Source organism: Odocoileus virginianus, chromosome 13, assembly GCF_023699985.2.
Source record: "Odocoileus virginianus isolate 20LAN1187 ecotype Illinois chromosome 13, Ovbor_1.2, whole genome shotgun sequence".
Classification (NCBI taxonomy): domain Eukaryota; kingdom Metazoa; phylum Chordata; class Mammalia; order Artiodactyla; family Cervidae; genus Odocoileus; species Odocoileus virginianus.
The window spans coordinates 8,212,099-8,232,362 of record NC_069686.1 but is presented as its reverse complement, the minus strand read 5'-3'; the positions used below and the strand labels follow the sequence as shown (position 1 = coordinate 8,232,362).

At 37.5% G+C, this 20,264-nt stretch overlaps 1 protein-coding gene across 2 annotated transcripts in view; it reads left to right on the top strand.

Moving 5' to 3' along the window:
* DNAJC10 (DnaJ heat shock protein family (Hsp40) member C10) overlaps window positions 1-20,264 on the top strand; it is a 53,242-nt gene that overhangs the window by 13,103 nt on the left and 19,875 nt on the right. For both annotated transcript variants that reach the window (XM_070475917.1, XM_070475916.1), the window contains exons 9-14: window positions 671-748; window positions 10,629-10,672; window positions 11,316-11,453; window positions 15,561-15,650; window positions 16,324-16,437; window positions 17,909-18,023. In XM_070475917.1, coding sequence (XP_070332018.1) covers window positions 671-748; window positions 10,629-10,672; window positions 11,316-11,453; window positions 15,561-15,650; window positions 16,324-16,437; window positions 17,909-18,023 — 579 coding nt within the window. The remainder of the gene's footprint in view (window positions 1-670; window positions 749-10,628; window positions 10,673-11,315; window positions 11,454-15,560; window positions 15,651-16,323; window positions 16,438-17,908; window positions 18,024-20,264) is intronic.

The window sequence follows — 20,264 nt, the reverse complement described above, 5'->3', positions numbered from 1 at the left end:
GTGTCTTTAGGGGAGTTATGTAATTACTCTATACTACCCATGAAATGATAGTATTTACTTCTAAAGGGATGCTTATATCATTTAATGAATCTAGTTATGTCTCCAAAGCTGTTAAGTACTAGGGCTGCAGCCATAAACTGTATAATCTTTGCCTTCTGGGACCCCGTTATTAAACCTTTAAAATACAGAGTAGTGACTATTATGATAGAGGTAAGCTTAGGGAAGCTTGAAGGATATGAAAGAATTCAGGTGGGGAAAGGAGGAAGGGTTAGGAAATTCTTCCTTAATGAAATCAGATCCAATCTGTCGTGAAAGTGAAGAGGAATCCTTAAAAGGTCACTGTATTGGGAATCTGCAATATTTCATGAATCTAACAAAAGATGGGTGATGAGTAGAGTGGTTTGGGGCAGGAATAACCAACTGAACGGGTAGGCAAAGCTCAGATCACAAGGGGCCTAACTTGCCAATTTGAGTTTCTTTCTTAATAATAAATTTAGATTTTATATGATTGAAAAAGTCAGGGTAGGAATTTGACATGCTCAATAGGAATCCTGAAAACTGCTCAAGAGTAGATTGGAAATGGATGAGATTAGATGGGAAAACCCATATAGAAAATGGTTTCCATTGTGGAATAGTAAATGATCAGAAATTTTCTTTATTTTCTCTTAAGGAAATTTTGTTAACTCCATACAAACTGCATTTGCTGCTGGTATTGGCTGGCTGATCACTTTTTGTTCCGAAGGAAGCGGTAATATTATTTGTTGTTTTGTTATGATGAAGAGACCATGACATTTGATTTTTAGGTGACAGTCTTTTTTTCCATAGTTTTATTGAGATATAATTGACATAGAACATTCTGTAACTTTAAAGTGTACAATTTGAAAAAAAATAAATAAATATAAATAAAGTGTACAATTTGTTGACCTGAAACACTTATATATTAGAAAATGATAGTAACTAACACCTCTATCCTGTCACATAATTACCATTTCTTTCTGGACATGAGAACATTTAAGATCTACTCTTTGAACAAGTTTCAAGGATTTAATACAGTATTATTAGATATAATCACTATATCCTGTATATTAGGTCCTCAGAAGTTGCTAGTCTTATAACTGGAAGTAGGTGACTAGGTAAAAATCTTAAGTATGCTACTATAATTGATTATTTTCTATTTTCAAAGTACAATTTATACTTTTTAATTTAATGTTATAATTTTAATTTAATGAATATTTATCTTTTATTATTTTACACATAAGGCTATAAAATTATTAATTGCTTGTTTTAAGTTGAAGTATATATTTGCAATATTATGTTGGTTTCAGGTGTATAGCATTCAGTTTGAATTTTTGTGGGATACCTTCCATTATAGGTTGTTACACAATACTGGGTAAAATGCTCTGTACTATACAGTAAATCCTTCATATAAATTTTATGTGTAGTAGTTTGTATCCATTAATCCCACATCCCACACTCCCTAATCTGCCCCTGCCTTCGTCTCTCTCCCTTCTGGTGACCGTTAGTTTTCTGTGTCTGTTTTGTATATAGATTGATTTGTATTATTTTTTAGATTTCACATATAAATATCATATTTGTCTGACTTCACCAAGTATAATATTCTCTACGTGCATTCATGTTTCTGCAGATAGCAACATCTCATTCTTTTTATGGCCAAGTACTACTCCTTGTATCCACACCACATCTTCTTAAGCGAGTTGTCTGTTGATGGACACTTGAGTTATTTCTCGTTTTTGGCTATTGTAAATAGTTCTGCTTGAACATACAGGTGCATATATCTTTTCAAATTAAGAGTTTTTGTCTTTTCTGGATATATACCCAAGAGTGGAATTGCTGGATCATACAGTAGATCTATTTTTAGTTTTTTTGAGCAACTGCCATACTCTTTTCCATTGTGACTGTACCAATTTATATTCCCACCAACAGTTTGGTGGGGTTCCTTTTCTCCACACTCTTTCCAGCATTTATTTGTAGACTTTTTGATAATAGCCATACTTACTGGTGTCAGATGATCCCTCATTGTGGTTTTGATGTGCATTTCTGTAATAAGTAGCCACATTGAGCATCTTTTCATGTGCTTGTTGGCTGTCTATATATTTGTCCTCTTTGGAGAAATGTCTGCTTAGGTCTTATGCCTTTTTTTTTTTTTTTTTTTTTTTGGCTGCACGACACAGCATGTGGGATCTTAGTTCCCCAACCAGGGATCGAACTCATGACCCCTGCATTGTAAGTGTGGATTCTTAACCACTAGACAGTCAGGGAAGTCCCTGCCCATTCTTTGATTGGGTTGTTTGTTTTTTTGTTATTTCTGTCATGTGAGCTATTTACTATTTTAGTTATTAACCCCTTTTGGTCACATCATTTGCAAATATTTTCTCCTGTTTCCTAAGTTGTCTTTTCATTTTATTGATGACTTCTTTACTGTGCATACTTACAAAACCAAGCTTGTAAGTTTGCTTAGGTCCCAGTTGTTCACTTCTGCTTTTTTATTGTGTTTGCCCTGAGAAACTGATCTAAGAAAATATTGCTACAATGTATGTCTGAGAATGTTTTGCCTGTGTTTTCTTCTGGGAGTTTTATGAGGTCATGTCTTATATTTAGGTCTTTAAAGATTTATTTTTTTTTTTAATTGAAGTATAGTCGTTTTACAGAGTTCTGTTAACTACTGCTGTAGTTAAGTGGTTGAGTTATGCATGTGTATGCATCCTTTTTTTTCTGTTCCTTTCCGTTGTGGTTTATCGTAGGAGATTGAATGTAGTTCTCTGTGCTGTACACTGGCACCTTGTTTATTCATTCTGTGCAACCCCAACCTCCTCCTCTGTCCCTCCTCCCAAACCCTCTCCTGGCAACCACCCGTATGTTCTCTGTATCTGTGACTGTGTTTCATAGATAGATTCATTTGTGTCATAGCTTAGATTTCACATATAAGCCATATCATATGATGTCTTCCTCTTTCTTCTGACTTACTTCACTTAGTATGATAACCTCTAATTCCATCCATGTTACTGCACATGGCATCATGTTGTTGTTTTTTATGGCTGAATGGTATTCCATTGTATATATGTACCACGTCTTTATACATTAACTTGCTAATGGACATTTAGGTTGATTTCGTATCTTGGCTGTTGTGAATAGTGCTGCTCTGAGCATAGGGCTGCATGTATCTTTTTGGATTGGAATTTTGTCTGGATATATAAAGCATCTGCCTATAATGCGGGAGACTGGAGTTCAATCCCCAGGTCATGAAGATCCCCTGGAGAAGGAAATGGCAACCCACTCCAGTACTCTTGCCTGGAAAATCCCATGGATGGAGAAGTCTGGTAGGCTACAGTCCATGGGGTTGGGAAGAGTCAGACACAACTGAGTGACTTCACTTTCACTTTCTCGCCTAGGGATGGGATTACTGGATCGTATGGTAATACTAGTTTTAGTTCTTTGAGGAAGCTCCATAATGTTCTCTATAATGGCAGTACCAGCTGACATTCCACCAGTAATGTCAGAGGGTTCCCTTTAATCCACACCCTTTCCAGCATTTGTTATTTGTAGACTTTTTAATGATGGTCACTCTGACTGGAAGTGGTACCACACTGCAGTTATCATTTGCATTTCTCTAATAGTTAACAACATTGAGCATCTTTTCATGTGTCTATTGGCCATCAGTATTTCTTCTTTGAAGAAATGTCTATTTTATGTCTTCTGGTCATTTCTTGATTGGGTTGACTTTTTGCTGTTGGATTTTATGAACTATTTGTACATTTTGGAAATTAAGCCCTGGTTGGCTGCACTGTTTCCAGATATTTTCTCCCATTCTGTAGGTTGTCTTTCTGTTTTGTTTGTGGTTTCTTTTGCTATGCAAAAGCTTTTAAATTTGATTAGGTCCCATTTGTTTACTTTTGTTTTTATTCTTATTCTCTTGGGAGACTGACCTAAGAAAACATTGGTATGATTTATGTCAGAGAATGTTTTGCCTGTGATTTCTTCTAGGAAGTTTATGGTGTTACATCTTCTATTTGAGTCTTGAAGCTAGTTTGAGTTGATTTCCCTATGGTGACAGAGTGTGTTCCAGCTTCGTTGATTTACCTGTGGCTCTCTTAACATTTCCAGCACCACTTGCTGAAGAGATCATCCTTCCCCATTGTATATTCTTGCCTCCTTTGTTGAAAGTTAATTGACCATAGGTGTGTGAGTTTATTTCTGGGCTTTCTATTCAGTCCCATTGATCCATATATCTGTTTTTGTGCCAATACCTCACTCTTTTGATTAATGTAGCTTTATAGCATTGTCTGAAGTTTGATAGGATGATGCCTCCTGCTTTATTTTTCTTTAGGATTGCTCTGAACAATTCCTTGTCTGATTGCTGTGGCTAGGACCTCCAATACTTGAATAGAAGCGATGAGAGTGGGCATCCTCATCTTGTTCCTGAATTTAGAGGGAAGGCTTTCAGTTTTTCACTGTTGAGTATTGTTTTTGCCTGTGGCTTTGTTGTAAGTGACCTTTTCTTATGTTGTAATATGTTCCCTGTACAACCACTTTTATGAAAGTTTTTATCATGAATGGCTGTTGAATTTTGTGAAACGATTTTTCTGCGTCTGTTGAGATGATCATGTGATTTTTTTGTTGTTGTTGTTAATATCACATTGATTGATTTGCACATGTGGAAACATTCTTGTGACCCTGAAATGAATCCAGCTTGATCATGGTATATGATCCTTTTTCAGTGTTGGTGGATTCAGTTTGCTAATCTTTTGTTGAGGATTTTTGCACCTATATTCAGCAAAGATGAGCTCAGTTCAGTTCAGTCGCTCAGTCTTGTCCAACTCTTTGCAACCCCGTGAACCGCAGCACGCCAGGTCTCCCTGTCCATCACCAACTCCCGGAGTTTACCCAAATTCATGTCCATTGACTCAGTGATGCCATCCAACTATCTCATCCTCTGTCGTCCCCTTCTCCTCCCATCCCCAATCTTTCCCATCATCAGGGTCTTTTCAGAAGAGTCAGCTCTTCGCATCAGGTGGCCAAAGTATTGGAGTTTCAGCTTCAGCATCAGTCCTTCCAATGAACATCCAGGACTGATTTCCTTTAGGATGGACTGGTTGGATCTCCTTGCAGTCCAAGGGACTCTCAAGAGTCTTCTCCAACACCACAGTTCAAAAACATCAATTCATCAGTGCTCAGCTTTCTTTATAGTCCAACTCTCACATCCAGACATGACTACTGGAAAAACCATAGCCTTGACTAGACGGACCTTTGTTGACAAAGTAATGTGTCTGCTTTTTAATATGCTGTCTAGGTTGGTCATACCTTTCCTTCCAAGGAGCAAGCGTCTTTTAATTTCATGGCTGCAGTCACCATCTGCAGGGATTTTTGGAGCCCCAAAAAAAGTCAGCCACTGTTTCCCCATCTATTTGCCATGAAGTGATGGGACCGGATGCCATGATCTTAGTTTTCTGAATGTTGAGCTTTAAGCCAACTTTTTCACTCTCCTCTTTCACTTTCATCAAGAGGCTCTTAAGTTCTTCTTCACTTTCTGCCATAAGGGTGGTGTCATCTGCATACCTGAGGTTACTGATATTTCTCCTGGCAATCTCAATTCCAGCTTGTGCTTCCTCCAGCCCAGCGTTTCTCATGATGTACTCTGCATATAAGTTAAATAAGCAGGGTAACAATATACAGCCTTGATGTACTCCTTTTCCTATTTGGATCCAGTCTGTTGTTCCATGTCCAGTTCTAACTGTTGCTTCCTGACCTGCATACAGATTTCTCAAGAAGCAGTTCAGGTGGTCTAGTATTCCCATCTCTTTCAGAATTTTCCTCAGCAAAGATACTAACCTGTAATTTTCTTCTTTCTAGTGTCTTTGTCTAATGAATTTGGGACTGTTCCCTTTTCTTGAGTTTTTTTAAACTTGTTTTGTGTTTTGATTTGTGGTTACCATGGAATTCATGTATGTTGACCCATATCTCTTACCAATTAATACTTTATTTAAACTGATAGTCATTCAAGTTTAAACATTTTAAAAGATGTACATTTTTACTCCCCGCCTTACTATTTTGCAGTTTTGATACCCTGTCTTACATCCTATGCTTGTAGTTACAGTCACTTTAGTCTGCATCCTAGCTTATATAAGTTGATCTTCAATCATTACTGTGTATTTGCATTGCCCATTTTGAGTTCCTTCTTGCTCCTTTTCAGTTTAGAGAAGACCCTTCAGTATTTCTTTTAGGGTAGGTTTAATATTACTGAATCCTTTCAGTTTCTTCTTGTCAGAGAAATTTTTTTATCTCCCCTTCTGAATGGTAATTTTGCTGTATAGAGTATCCTTGGTTGCAGGTTTTTCCCTTTCAAGACTTTAGTAGATTATGCCACTGCCTTCTGGCCTGCAGATCAGTTGATAGCCTTATGCGGGTTCCCTTGTAATTTATTCTTCATTTTTCTCTTGCTACCTTTAGAATTCTCTTTTTATGTTTAAGTTTTGCCATCTTAATTATGATGTTTTGTTGTGGGTCTGTTTGGGTCATCATCTTTGGGAACCTCTGCGCTTCTTGTACCTGGTTGGTTATCTCTTTTTCTTTAGACTTGAGAAGTTTTCAGCCATAGTTTCTTCAAATAAATTTTCGATGTCTTTCTCTCTTCTTCTGGAACCCCTGTTACACATGCTGCTGCTGCTGCTAAATCACTTCAGTCGTGTCCGACTTTGTGCAACCCCATAGACGTTAGACCACCAGGCTCCCCTGTCTCTGGGATTCTCCGGGCAAGAACACTGGAGTGGGTTGCCATTTCCTTCTCCAGTGCATGAAAGTGAAAAGTGAAAGTGAAGTCGCTCAGTTGTGTCCGACTCCTAGCAACCCTATGGACTGCAGCCCACCAGGCTCCTCCATCCATGGGATTTTCCAGACAAGAGTACTGGAGTGGGAAGCCATTGCCTTCTCCTCCTGTTATGCATAGGTTGGCATATTAACATTATCCCTTATATCTTGTATGTTTCTTTCAGGTTTTTTCCCATTTGTCTTTCTGTTCTTCTAATTGGGTGATTTCTATTATGTCTTCTAGATTATTTATTCTTCTGTGTCATTTAGTTAGCTGTTCATTGCTTCTAGATTGCTTTTTATCTTAAAAATTGAATTATCTGTTTCTGATTGGTTCATCTTTATAGTTTCTAGTTCTTGTTACAGTGATCTGCATTTATATTGATCTTTCTTAATTCATTTAGCATTTTTATTGCCACTTTTTTGAGCTTGGGGTCAGCTAGACTAGTGAGCTCTATTTCATTATTTGTTTCAGTGGATTTTTCTTAGTCTCTCAATTGAAAATATTTCCTCTGCCTTTTCATTTTACTTTCTCTGTCTCTGAATTTAGGAGAAATGATTATCTATTATGGTCTTAGAGGGGTGTTTTTATATGGGAGCATCCCTATGTAGACCATATGTACAGTGTCTGGTGCGAGAGTTAGTTTTGATATGGACACCAGTCACATCTTTCTTCAGGTCCTTACATTTTGCCACTGGTTGTTATCACCTTACTGGGGGGCGTTGGTTGGTTTGGGAAGTCTGAAGCCTGGGCAGAGTGAGGTGGGACTTTTCTCTTTGCTCCATGGCTGCTGCCACCCTGACAGGGATGAGGTCTGCTCCCCAGTTGTCAGAGTAGCTGCCCTGAGGGTCAGGGTGAACCAGGCTGCATTCTCCTTGAATGGTGCCCTGCCCCTTGAGGAGGCGGCTACTGAAGCAAGTGAGGCCTGTGTGCTCACAGGACCAGTGTAGGTGTCTGAGGCTCTACTCAGATGCAGCCCAAGGTCTCATCCTTTCTTCTGTTGTGTTCACACCAGATCTAGTGCACGGCTGTGGTTTGGAGTGGGTGGGGCTAGAGCATCTGCCAGGCTGGGGGCCGCGGCATTGTGGCTCTCGGACTTGGGGTGGCTCTGCCACCACCCAGAGAGCAGGGCTGCCTCAGTGCCAGTCCTCTCCCAGGACCTGTGTCCCCCAACCCCAAGGCCAGGGCGCGCCCCCACTGGGAGGCAAGCTGCAGGGGGCCCCGTAGCACTGCCCAAGCGAGTGCTGACATGACCACCTCCGCTGCATCCAGACCACATCCCGGGGCCCCAGTCTGTCTCTGCCTAGCTAGGCTGAGTCTTCCCAGGACCTGCTCGGCCCAGATCTAATATATCAGGCTGTGGTGTGGAGTGAGAAGGGCCAGATACTCAAGCTACTCATGTTGGAGAGTGTGGTGAGGTGGTGACCGCCCCTCCAAAGCTGTGCCCCTGATCATTGGTAAGCCAGCACGTGTGTTTGCCTCCTGAGTCGTCTCGGCTTCTCTAGGCCTTCTGTCTGTCCCAGCAGTTCTCCAGGAGCCAAGGGTCTTGTCTCCTCCTCGCAGGACCCCCATGACAGCATTGCCCAGTCTGTGACTCGGCCCGCTTGCTCCCCACGGTGAGGGTCTCCTTGTGGCAACCTTCTTTTCTTTCAGATCCCTTTCAGGCAGGTGTCCCAACCCTCTGCCTTTTCCATCCTATCTGGTTGTGGGAACATCTTTTTTGCAGCCTTGGTTGTACAGGAGTCGTTCTGCCGTTTTCCAGTTAGTTTTCCATGAGAATTGTTCCACATACTTTTTTATTTTTTTTTTTAATGTTTGTCGGGGGTGGTGAACTCCATGTCCTCCTACTCTACCATCTCGATCTCTCTTCTACAGTTATTAATTTCTTAAAGTATTGTGGTTTATGTTCAGTGGGCAGATTTTTCAGCTTAATTGTACTCATAGGAAATTATACTGTAAGATACTAATGTTTTGGTCACTTTGCAAAAATAATTGTTGATAGATATAACTCTCCCAAAATGATTTCTTCCCTCATACTTATTTCAAAAATGTATATGTTTGCCTCATTAAAGTATACATTTCAAGATGATAAATTTCCAATTCTAGGACCTTTTACCTTAGTAAATTAAGTTGAAAGTTCAATACCCTACACAAACTGTAAACTATATTTAAGCAATAAGATTGGTTAAAAATTAGTCCTAGTGTTAGAAAATATCCCAATTAATACACTCCTCTTTGTTTAACTCCAACAAGGGTCTTTTCCCTATACTTCATCTCTCAGCCTTTAAGCCGCTGTGTTGAAAAGCTATTGCTTTGCAGCTAAAATCAACCACTTATCCCATCTTAGGAAGGTATTGCCTTGCAGCAAAAATCACTTAATCACCCTTAGTCTGTCATTGAGGGATTTTATCTCATTTTGACCTAATGCACAAATTTCTGTCCTTTCCACACATGAAGAAAACTTTAAAACTTTCTCACATTATCTTACTTCTATAACAGGTAGGTTGATTTTGCCTATCTCTGTAAGGTCCATGATGCTGTATCTCCCTTATAAATCTATCTCATTGTATCCTAGCATTCATATTTATAGAACTTTCATAAAAGAGTTCAGTTCAGTTGTTCAGTTGTGTCTGACTCTTTGTGACCCCATGGACTGCAGCACACCAGGCTTTCCTGTCCATCACCAACTCCCAAACCTTGCTCAAACTCATGTTCAATTGAGTCGGTGATGCCATCTAACCATCTCATCCTCTGTCGTCCCCTTCTCCTCCTGCCTTCAATCTTTCCCAGCATCAGGTTCTTTTCTAATGAGTCAGTTCTTCACATCAGGTTGCCAAAGTACTAGAGCTTCAGCATGAGTCCTTCCAATGAACACCCAGGACTGATCTCCTTTAGGATGGACTGGTTGGATCTCCTTGCAGCCCAAGAGACTCTCAAGAGTCTTCTCCAACACCACAGTTCAAAAGCATCAATTCTTCAGCGCTCAGCTTTCTTTATAGCCCAACTCTCATATCCATACATGACCACTGGAAAAACCATAGCTTTGACTAGACAGACCTTTGTTGGCAAAGTAAAGTCTCTGCTTTTTAATATACTATCTAGGTTGGTCATAGCTTTTCTTCCAAGGAGGAAGCGTCTTTTAATTTCATGGATGCAGTCACCATCTACAGTGATTTTGGAACACAAGAAAATAAAAGTCCTCACTGTTTCCATTCTTTCCTCATCTATTTGCCATGAAGTGATGGGACTGGATCCATGATCTTAGTTTTCTCAGTGTTGAGTTTTAAGCCAGCTTTTTCACTCTCCTCTTTCACTTTTTATCAAGAGGCTCTTCAGTTCCTCTTCGCTTTCTGCCATAAGGGTGAAGAAAGAGTGAAGAAGCTATTTAAGATTGTACTGTATTTTAAGAATGTGTTGTATATGTTAATCAGATAGGTCCATAACATTTTATTACCCCAAATTATGAGATCCTTGGTTCAAGGGGACTGTTGATAGGAGGAAATATTTTAGAATAATATCTTAAAGAGGTGCTTGAGAGGGAATGCCTTCTTTTTTCTTTGGCTCGAAATCCTGAGAAACTCGGAAGAGAACAGGAGAGGGAGGGAAGAGAGGGGAAAGAGGTCAGAAGGAGGGAGAAGAATGAGACATTGACCTCTGTGTCTACCTAGTAAACAACAGTCTCAGTATTTACCAGCACAGCCCAGTTAATTGCCTTAGAATCAACATCATGGTTTGCAGCAAATGAAAGTATAGATTTAATACTTAAGAGCTGAAATTTCCTCATAAGTTTCTTTTTTCCTCCCAGATTGTTTGACCTCACAGACACGTCTCAGGTTAAGTGGTATGTTGGTAAGCATCAATTATTTTGCAAAACTATATCACCATGTTAAGAAACACATTTAAAAACTGATTCCAGATAGATTCTTTGCTGGTTTCGTGAACATTTAACTCACTTGTTTGTAATCTTCCTTGTTTTCTGATCTATGTATTCATAGTTATAAGCGTCTTTCTAACTGATTGGCTGTGTTCAATATATTTTAACATGTAGTGCTTTCATTCACTCCTAAATATTCCATAATTTAATGATGAGTTCCTCTTTAACCAGAGTTAGTGTTTTTGTCATTTCCAAACGACAATTTTTTGTTGTTTTGTTATTTTACTTACTTAGCTTTCATCATATTATGGTCAGGGAGTACAGTTTATGTGTTGATACTTTAACACTATAAAAACTGTCGTTGTGGGTTGGGAGTTGGCCAAGATTTGGTTTGTTTTACAAAGATTGTTAGTGTTCTATGTATGCTTTAAAATGTTTCCTATGTGAAGTGTAATTTTTATATCTATTTGATCAAATTTATTAATCATGTTATTCAAATCTGCATCATTTTTCATGTTCTTTTTAAAAGTTTAATTTTTATGGTAGTGAAGTTATATTTTTGCTAAATATAAATCCTTTTAACTTTTTTCAACTTACAATATTATTTTTTCTTTTTAGGATGGTCTTGTTAATGTAGGATGGGTGGACTGTGCCACCCAGGACAACCTTTGTAAGAGTTTGGATATTACAACAAGTACTACTGCCTATTTTCCTCCTGGAGCCACTTTAAATAACAAAGAGAAAAACGGTATTTTGGTATGAATCCCTTTAATTTCTTTACATATAGATACATAACACATGCATTCAAATGTATCATTTTGTAAACAATGAGCAAAAAAAAAAAGTGAACCAGTTTCTATCACCTGATTATGGAACACTTAGTTTATTTAGAACAAATACTTAATATTTGGGATTCTGTTTAATACTTCAGTTTATAAAGTTACACTGTAAGGATTATTTTTAAACTGCACTTTTAACAATCCCAAAGGTAAGGAATACATTATTAGGTTAAATGGATATTTATTGGTTTCCATTTATTTCTATATTTTCTAATGTTAAAATATAGATTATTGGTAGGTTTAGCTGGAATCTGGTGTCTGTTTTTTTTAAAGCCTCGTGTTTGACTCTGATATAAACTTAGTTTGGTGATCTACTGGTCTGGTTCACCTTCCTAATTTTATGAATGAAGAAGCTGAATCAAGATAGCTGTCAAGGAGCTGAAACAAATACTGGGATATCAGATAGGTCTCCAGAGAACCCACAAAAAAAGATTGTAATATAAGACAAACTACCTGTAGTTTTCTGTTTTTATTTTTCTTTTTTTGATATTGATATAGATTACATGTATTCATTATAGAAATTCATATTTGATTTATAAATGTGTAAAGAAAGATTTGAAATTTGTTAAAACTAAATCACCCATTGGCAAGCACCATCAAATCTTGGTACATACCCTTCCAGATCTCTGCTTATATGTGTATGAAATTATGACTTCATGCAGACAACTCACCAGCTTTGCCTTTGGCCCAGACCTCTGCCCTCCACTACAGACATGGTTATTCTCCAGCCTGTTCAGTATCTCCCCTGGGATATTAATTGATGTTTCAAACCTAGGTGTCTGTAACTACACTCCTGATATTTCCCCATACATCTGTTCTACCTAGTTTTTCCCCATCTCAGTTAATGAAAGCTTCATCTTTTATGATTAAGGCCAAGTACCTTGGAGTCATTCTTGACCCCTCTTTTTCTCATACCTTATAACCTATACCCTATTCATCAGGAAAATAGTTGGATCTCTTTACAATCTTTCATAATCCACCTCATTGTACCTTATATATTATATTCTTTCACCTTATATACTATATTTATTCTCTTGCAGTAAATTTTGAGTTTGAATTTTTCACTGACATATCCTAAGGGCGTAGAAGAGTATCTGGCACATAAGTACTATATGTAGTTCCAGAATCCTGGAGTGGGTAGCCTTTCCATTCTCCCGGGGATCTTCCCAACCCAGGGATCGAACCCAGGTCTCCCACATTGCAGGCGAATCCTTTACCAGCTGAGCCACAGGGGAAGCCCATTTAGCGCCTGCTTAAGTGCTTTATACTGTGTGTGCGTGTGTCCCTGAGTAGTAGTATATATGATAATTCCTGTGAATGTGTGCATCAACAATTCCTAGAAACTAATTAATTGACTAAACGTAACACAATGAGTTTAACCAGTCCTCTCTGGATAGATATTTAAATTTCTACTTTTTCATGATAACAAGGAGTGTTATAATGAACTGTCTTGTTCACCTTTGTGTAGTTCTCCCATTATCTATTTAGAATGAGATGGCTGTAGCAGTTGCAAATTCAATTCATGTTGCCAGATTTCCCAGAAAACCTGGGTTTCTTTTACACTGTGCCATTAGCTCGTGAGGATTTCCTGTGCTCTAGTCAACACTAAACACAGGCTCTTACCTTCAGTACAACAGTCTCATTTTTCAGTGAGATCTTGGGACTTTTTGGTTAAAACAGCAAGCTCAGATACGATCTCAGGAAACATAGATAAGTGATATTAGAAGTGTGATAACACAGGGTGATGAATTAAAGTCCTTGTCCCTCCTAAAGCATTCAAGTTTTTTAAAAATGTAAAATAATATGCTAGCTAAATACGTTTGGCAGGTGAAATTTAGAGGCTGCACAATACCCTTGTAAATAAAACTACCAAATTTTACTCTAAAACAGATTTATAATGAAGTTCTAGTGAATTTATAAATTACATAAAATTTTTGATGACTGTGAGTAAAGTGAATGAGCTTTATAGTATTGAAACAGGAAAGCTTTCTGTTTTGACCTTTTAAGCCCTTTGGTAACAAATTATTTCGTAGGTTTTTGAGAGTATGCAGAAAAACCGAGTTTTCTGTTCTTATAGACATTGTTTCTATCCATTTGATTGTGTTCTCATGTTGAACATAATTAAACTGAATACAGTAATAGTTTCTACAGGTTTTTAATAGAGTTTTATATCTTTGAGGTGATATTTGAATTGTCAAGAAAATAGTTTAAAGATAGACAGTAAACTGATCAACCCCTGTATACGTTTTCTTGATGTAACTGTTGCTACACTTTTGGTAACAGCAGCTGCTTCCATGAGAATTAGACTGGCAAAGGGAGTTCCATGAAAAAAAAACATGCTGAGGATAAAATATGGACAGAAATAGACAGTTGTTAGAATTGAGATGTGTCTATTTCAGTTGTTTGCATTTTAAATAACAGACCCAGATCTAAAGTGTATTTAATTTAAAATACATATTTTACGTATATACATTTTACCCTGCAAAACTCCTCAGTGGTTTGGTTCAGGGACTTTATTTCTATAAACCTCTATAATAAACAAGGTCCATTCCAGTTTTCCCATAAGTTTTTCTTAATTCCTTCAATTCAGTTCAGTTGTCACCAGTCATGTCTGACACTTTGTGACCCCATGGACCACAGCATGCCAGGCCTCCCTGTCCATCACCAACTCCTGGAGTTTGCCCAAACCTATGTCCATTGAGTCGGTGATGCCATCCAACCATCTCATCCTCTGCTGTCCCCTTCTCCTCCTGCCCTCAATCTTTCACAGCATCAGGGTCTTTTCCAGTGAGTCAGCTCTTCTCATCAGGTGGCCAAAGTATTGGAGTTTCAGCTTCAGCATCAGTCCTTCCAATGAACACCCAGGACTGATCTCCTTTAGGATGGACTGGTTGGATCTCCTTGCAGTCCAAGGGACTCTCAAGAGTCTTCTCCAACACCACAGTTCAAAAGCATCAATTCTTTGGTGCTCAGCTTTCTTTATAGTCCAACTCTCACATCCATACATGACCACTGGAAAAACCACAGCCTTGACTAGACAGACCTTTGTTGACAAAGTAATGTGTCTGCTTTTTAATATGCTATCTAGGTTGGTCATAACTTTCCTTCCAAGGAGCAAGCCTCTTTTAATTTCATGGCTACAGTCACCATCTGCAGTCATTTCAGAGCTCCCAAAAAAGTCAGCCACTGTTTCCCATGAAGTGATGGGACCGGATGCCATGGTCTTAGTTTTCTGAATGTTGAGCTTTAAGCCACCTTTTACACTCTCCTCTTTCACTTTCATCAAGAGGCTCTTCAGTTCCTCTGCACTCTCAGCCAGTATTAATTGGAATATGAAGCTCTTGTCTTGCTGCTGCTGCTGTTGCTTACTTGCTTCAGTCATGTCCAGCTCTGTGCGACCCTGTGGACTGTAGCCCGCCAGGCTCCTCTGTCCATGGAATTCTCCAGGCAAAAGTACTGCAGTGGGTTGCTTTGCCCTCCTCCAGGGGATCTTCCCAACCCAGGGATCGAACCCTGGTCTCCTGCATTGCAGGCAGATTCTTTACCACTGAGCCACCAGGGAAGCCCATAAAGCATCGTATTAGATCGTCAAATATTCTGTTGTTTTAACAATTTTTAGAAAATTTGTAAAGCACTGGCATTCTGTAAAACATGGTGAGTATTAAAATTAGATTGAATATGATACAGCTTTTCCCGCCAGTGAGCCAGAGGTCACTCAAGGTTATTTTGAGGATTATCATAGAATACAGAAAATTCCAGGTAATAAAACACCTAATAATGAAATTTATTTTGCATCACTATTTTTAAAGAAACGACCCAGTTATATAACTCTTTAATAATTGCCAAAATATGATATACGGTCTTTTTTTTTTTTTAAAAGGAAACATTTAGGATAAATAGCTTGAAAACTGGGTTACTTCTGTGGTTTTTTCTTAAAAGTTCTTTCTCTGAAAACTGAAAAACTAAGATACTGAAATACTCAAATGTTGATTTAAAAAATAACAATATGATTCTCTTATTTTAGTTTCTTAATTCATTGGATGCTAAAGAAATTTATTTGGAAATAATGCATAATCTTCCAGATTTTGAACTCCTTTCAGCAAATACACTACAGGTAATTTTTTTTTAATAATAAATTGTAACAAATATTGATAACATTTCAGGTCTTAATATTATCAGTTGATTCCAGGTTAAATTCTAATGCCAGGTTTGCTGGGATTGCAACTTGAGGGTGGACCCATAGCTTTGTGTAACTAGTCCTGAAGGCAAGTTGAGGAAGAGCACCAGAAAAGACAAGATACTGATCACAAAGCAACTTTGAATCTGATCTGGAGCTCTCTGTTCCTCCTACAGAACAATTTGTGTTGTTCACTGGGAATTACAGAGCAGCTTTAGAAACATTCAGTTTGTAGTAGAATCAATTAATTTCTTCTGCTTATTGATCCCAGAGTTTTCTAAGTCTATATCCCTATGAAACTTTATGTTAAACCTGAAAAAAATCTGACTTCCTCACCTTTCAGCATTTTAGTTGTGTCATTAAAACTGTGTTTTTTCTTAGCACAGTCCTCTACCTTAAGATATTATGATTTAGTGGCTGTTTTCTTTCTATAGTACTATATAATTGGTTTATATATAAACTACAAAATAAGAATATGACTGGGTCTGAATTTTAGACAGTATTTTGAAGTAATAGGTAGGATAGTTAAAGAAATACAGATTAGAACTCTTAGGATTTCTCATCTCTTGTTTCTTTCCCTTTATCACTTTCTTTTTAAATCACTTTTAAGGATCGTTTAGCTCATCATCGGTGGCTCTTATTTTTTCACTTTGGACAAAATGAAAATTCAAATGATCCTGAGTTGAAGAAACTAAAAACTCTACTTAAAAATGAACATATTCAAGTAAGAAAAATGTATTCTGCCTACCCTTCTGCTTTTGTGCTGTCTTAATTTAGTACATAAAGTTATGTTTTAAATAACATTAAGATGTTTAGTTAAATTCTAAATTTAGAAACCCCTAAATGCTTTTGTTCTTCTATTTTGTTTTTTTTTTTGTACTGCAAATTAAAATGATATCTGAAAAAGTTTAACCTTCATTACTCTTGAGCAGTTGGTATGTGATAAATCTATATGATATAGTTTTTCTGGAATGCAGAAAACTATACCCTTTTTTAAGTACTTGTTTCTTTATATAAGTAATTCATGTTCATTATTTTAAATTAAGATATTATAAATAAGTACAAAAATGAGTTAGATCTAAAAATTATCCGTATTTTCACCATTGTTAAGAATTTTCTGTTAATAACTGTTGAGGCTTTTTAAACATGGGTTTGTGTTAGCATGTGCACATATGTATATATGTGCACCTATATGCATATTGTAATGGCCATAGTAACAGACATACACATGTAAATTTATATGTATGCTTTTATTCTCTTCTGTAAAATTTTCCATTTAGTGATTAGAAACCTTTCTACATACCAGTGTAATATATATTGATGTGTATATTTTTGTGTATGTATGTGTATCAGTCATCATCTAGAGACTGAGTAGTATCTCACTGTATGGCTGCACTATAATTGTTTAACCTGTTCTGTCTTACTGGTAACTTTCAGTTGTTTCCATTTCTATGTCAGACAGATACACTGGAAAAATGCACTATGAGGAATTTCTTGAGCCAAGGTTATATTTTCTTAAGTGTTTTGTCCTTGTTATCAGAGCCTGCCTTCTTACTGACAGTGTGGGAGTGACCACTTCCCTACACCAGTGCCAGGCCTGGTGTTACACTTTTATAAGCAGCACTGCTTGGATAGGCCAGAAGGGAGATGTTAATAATACTCATTTTTATTTTTTGCTTTCTACTCTATTTTCTATGTATGTCTCTGCCCCAGTTTCTTTCTCTTGATGGGATGTTTATCTTTTATTTCTTAATAGAAATCCTCTATCTTAAATGCTGCAAATATTTTTTCTTGGTTTATCATTTGCCTACTAGCTTTCTCCCTACACTATATGAAAATGTCACCCTTTTTATTATTTCTGCTTCTGCAGTTTTAGGTTCTTTCTCTCCCCCTTGTCAAGATAATATAAATATCCTCTAAGTTTTTAGAAAGATGGGCTTCATAAACAACTTAGTATTTTCTTGGTAATTTCCTCTCAGGTTTTTGAGATCTCCAAGAGGCATTATTTAAACTAAACGTAGTTTCAGTGTTAAATGTAAATTAATGATTCCTGTTTCTTATTTTCATGGTCCACTAACTTGTTTAGAAGCTGTGTTGTTTTTATAGCAATGTCATTTTCGGATTATCCTTATGAATATTTTATTGAATGGATAAGATTTTATTTTCAACATATTGAACTTTCTCTCTTCCTTTAGGTTGGCAAGTTTGACTGTTCCTCTGCACCAGACGTCTGTAGTAACTTCTATGTTTTTCAGCCATGTCTCGCAGTATTTAAAGGACAGGGAACCAAAGAATTTGAAATTCATCATGGTAAGAAGGAAAAAATGATTTTAAAATTTCTTCATTTTTAATTTTACTTTTTACCTTGTTTTATATGGACATGATTATTTTAAAATAACTTTGCTTTCATTTATTAGTAAATGTTTCTTAAAGGGAAAGATATATTTAATTATATATAGTTATTTTCTCTTCTTTATTCTTTTTAAAATAAATCCCTTTCTTCTACCTAATATTTTGATCAGTGTTTCAGTAAGAACTCTGGTGACTTGTCAGGCTAGTAAAGAATTTAAGGGTCTTACTGGTTGACAAAAGTAAGCAACACCTATCGTTTCCATTTCAGTGTACCTAATGTAGCATCTCAACCATAATGGGCAATTTCTAGATAGTCTATTAGATGTTTTTCCAACACTTGATGACCAAACATCTTCGTTAACTGCTTTGTTAGCATTCTTGAATTTTGATTTTGTATTTCTGCATTTCAGCTTGTTCAGGACATTAGCCCTGCATCATGTAGATGCAGTTCCAGTTCCTGAGGTTTGGTATAGATCATTGTCTCTGTCCTGAAAAAAGCCAAGTGTAGGAAAAGATAGACACAAACTACTCACATTGACAGTAAATAACAGATATTGATACCATGCCTGTAATGTGAGAAGCATTCTTACAGGTGTTAGGAATGCAAAATTGTAAGATATGGACTCTGCTCTCAGGAAGTTTAAAATATCATCTAGTGGCAGGGGGGTGAGAAGAGGGAGGTTTTTAAGAAAATATGAAGGACATTGTAATAGTCATTATAAATTACAAGATCAAATAAAGAGACTTTTGCATCAGGAGGTGATATTTGAATTAAGGTGACATTTGAACAGTTTCCCCAGGCAAATACAAGAAAACAAGTGAGGTCCCCTAGACTGAAGGAACTATGTGAGCAAAGACAACAAGATAAATTTAACAGTGACTACTGTTTATTCAGTGTTTTTTATAAATGAGATGTTTTCCTAAACCTATTTGCATATTGTGCATGTCCATTTATATCTTCACAGCAAGACAGAAAACTTAGGCTCAGAAAGATAAAATAACTGGTGAAGGTAGATTTTGTATCCAAATATGTCTGACTCTGAAGCCTAGACTTAGAGCTGCGCTAAACTATGCCACCTCGTAAAAGTGCTGGAAATGACCTAAGGTTTCATAGTGTTCTGTTCTTTTCCGCCTCTGAAATATTTCTCAGATTCCTTCTCTAGTCTATGCTTGCTGCCTTATTTCAGATCCATCATCTCCATCTTGTCTAATATCCTCCAGTATAATTATCTGCCTCATAACATTTTTTCTTTACAATTAATTGTTTTCTTTGCAGATTTACTACCATAGAATACCTGGAACCTTCATATGTCTCTTCTGCCTTGAGTCTTCTGATCTCCTTAAGAATAAACTTCAGATTCCCTAGCATAGGAGCAATGACTTTGTCTTGGTCACCACTGTATTTCCAGCACCTAGCATGGTGGTGCATAACAGGAATCCAGTAAATAGTTGCTAAGTTAATCTGCCTCTGCCTGGTTTTCCAACCTCATCTCCCACCTCTGCCCCTGCAAATAATTTTAGCTCTAGCTACTTGTGAGTACTTTGGCCACCTGATGTGAAGAGTTGACTCACTGGAAAAGACCCTGATGCCGGGAGGGGTTGGGGGCATGAGGAGAAGGGGACGACAGAGGATGAGATGGCTGGATGGCATCACCGACTCGATGGACATGAGTTTGAGTAAACTCCGGGAGTTTGTGATGGACAGGGAGGCCTGGCGTGCTGCGATTCATGGGGTCGCAAAGAGTCAGACACGACTGAGCAACTGAACTGAACTGATACAGGGTCATCGTTACCATCTTTGTAAATTCCATATATATGCATTAGTATACTGTATTGGTGTTTTTCTTTCTGACTTACTTCACTCTGTATTCAAATGCATTCTTTTTAATGGCTGAGTAATATTCCATTGCATATATGTACCACAGTTTTCTTATCCATTCGTCTGCTGATGGGCATCTAGGTTGCTTCCATGTCCTGGCTATTGTAAACAGTGGTGCTGTGATGAACATTGGGGTGCACGTGTCTCTTTCAATTCTGGTTTCCTCAGTGTGTATGCCCAGCAGTGGGATCACTGGGTCATATGGCGGTTCTATTTCCAGTTTTTTAAGAAATCTCCACACTGTTCTCCATAGTGGCTGTACTAGTTTGCATTCCCACCAACAGTGTAAGAGGGTTCCCTTTTCTCCACACACTCTCCAG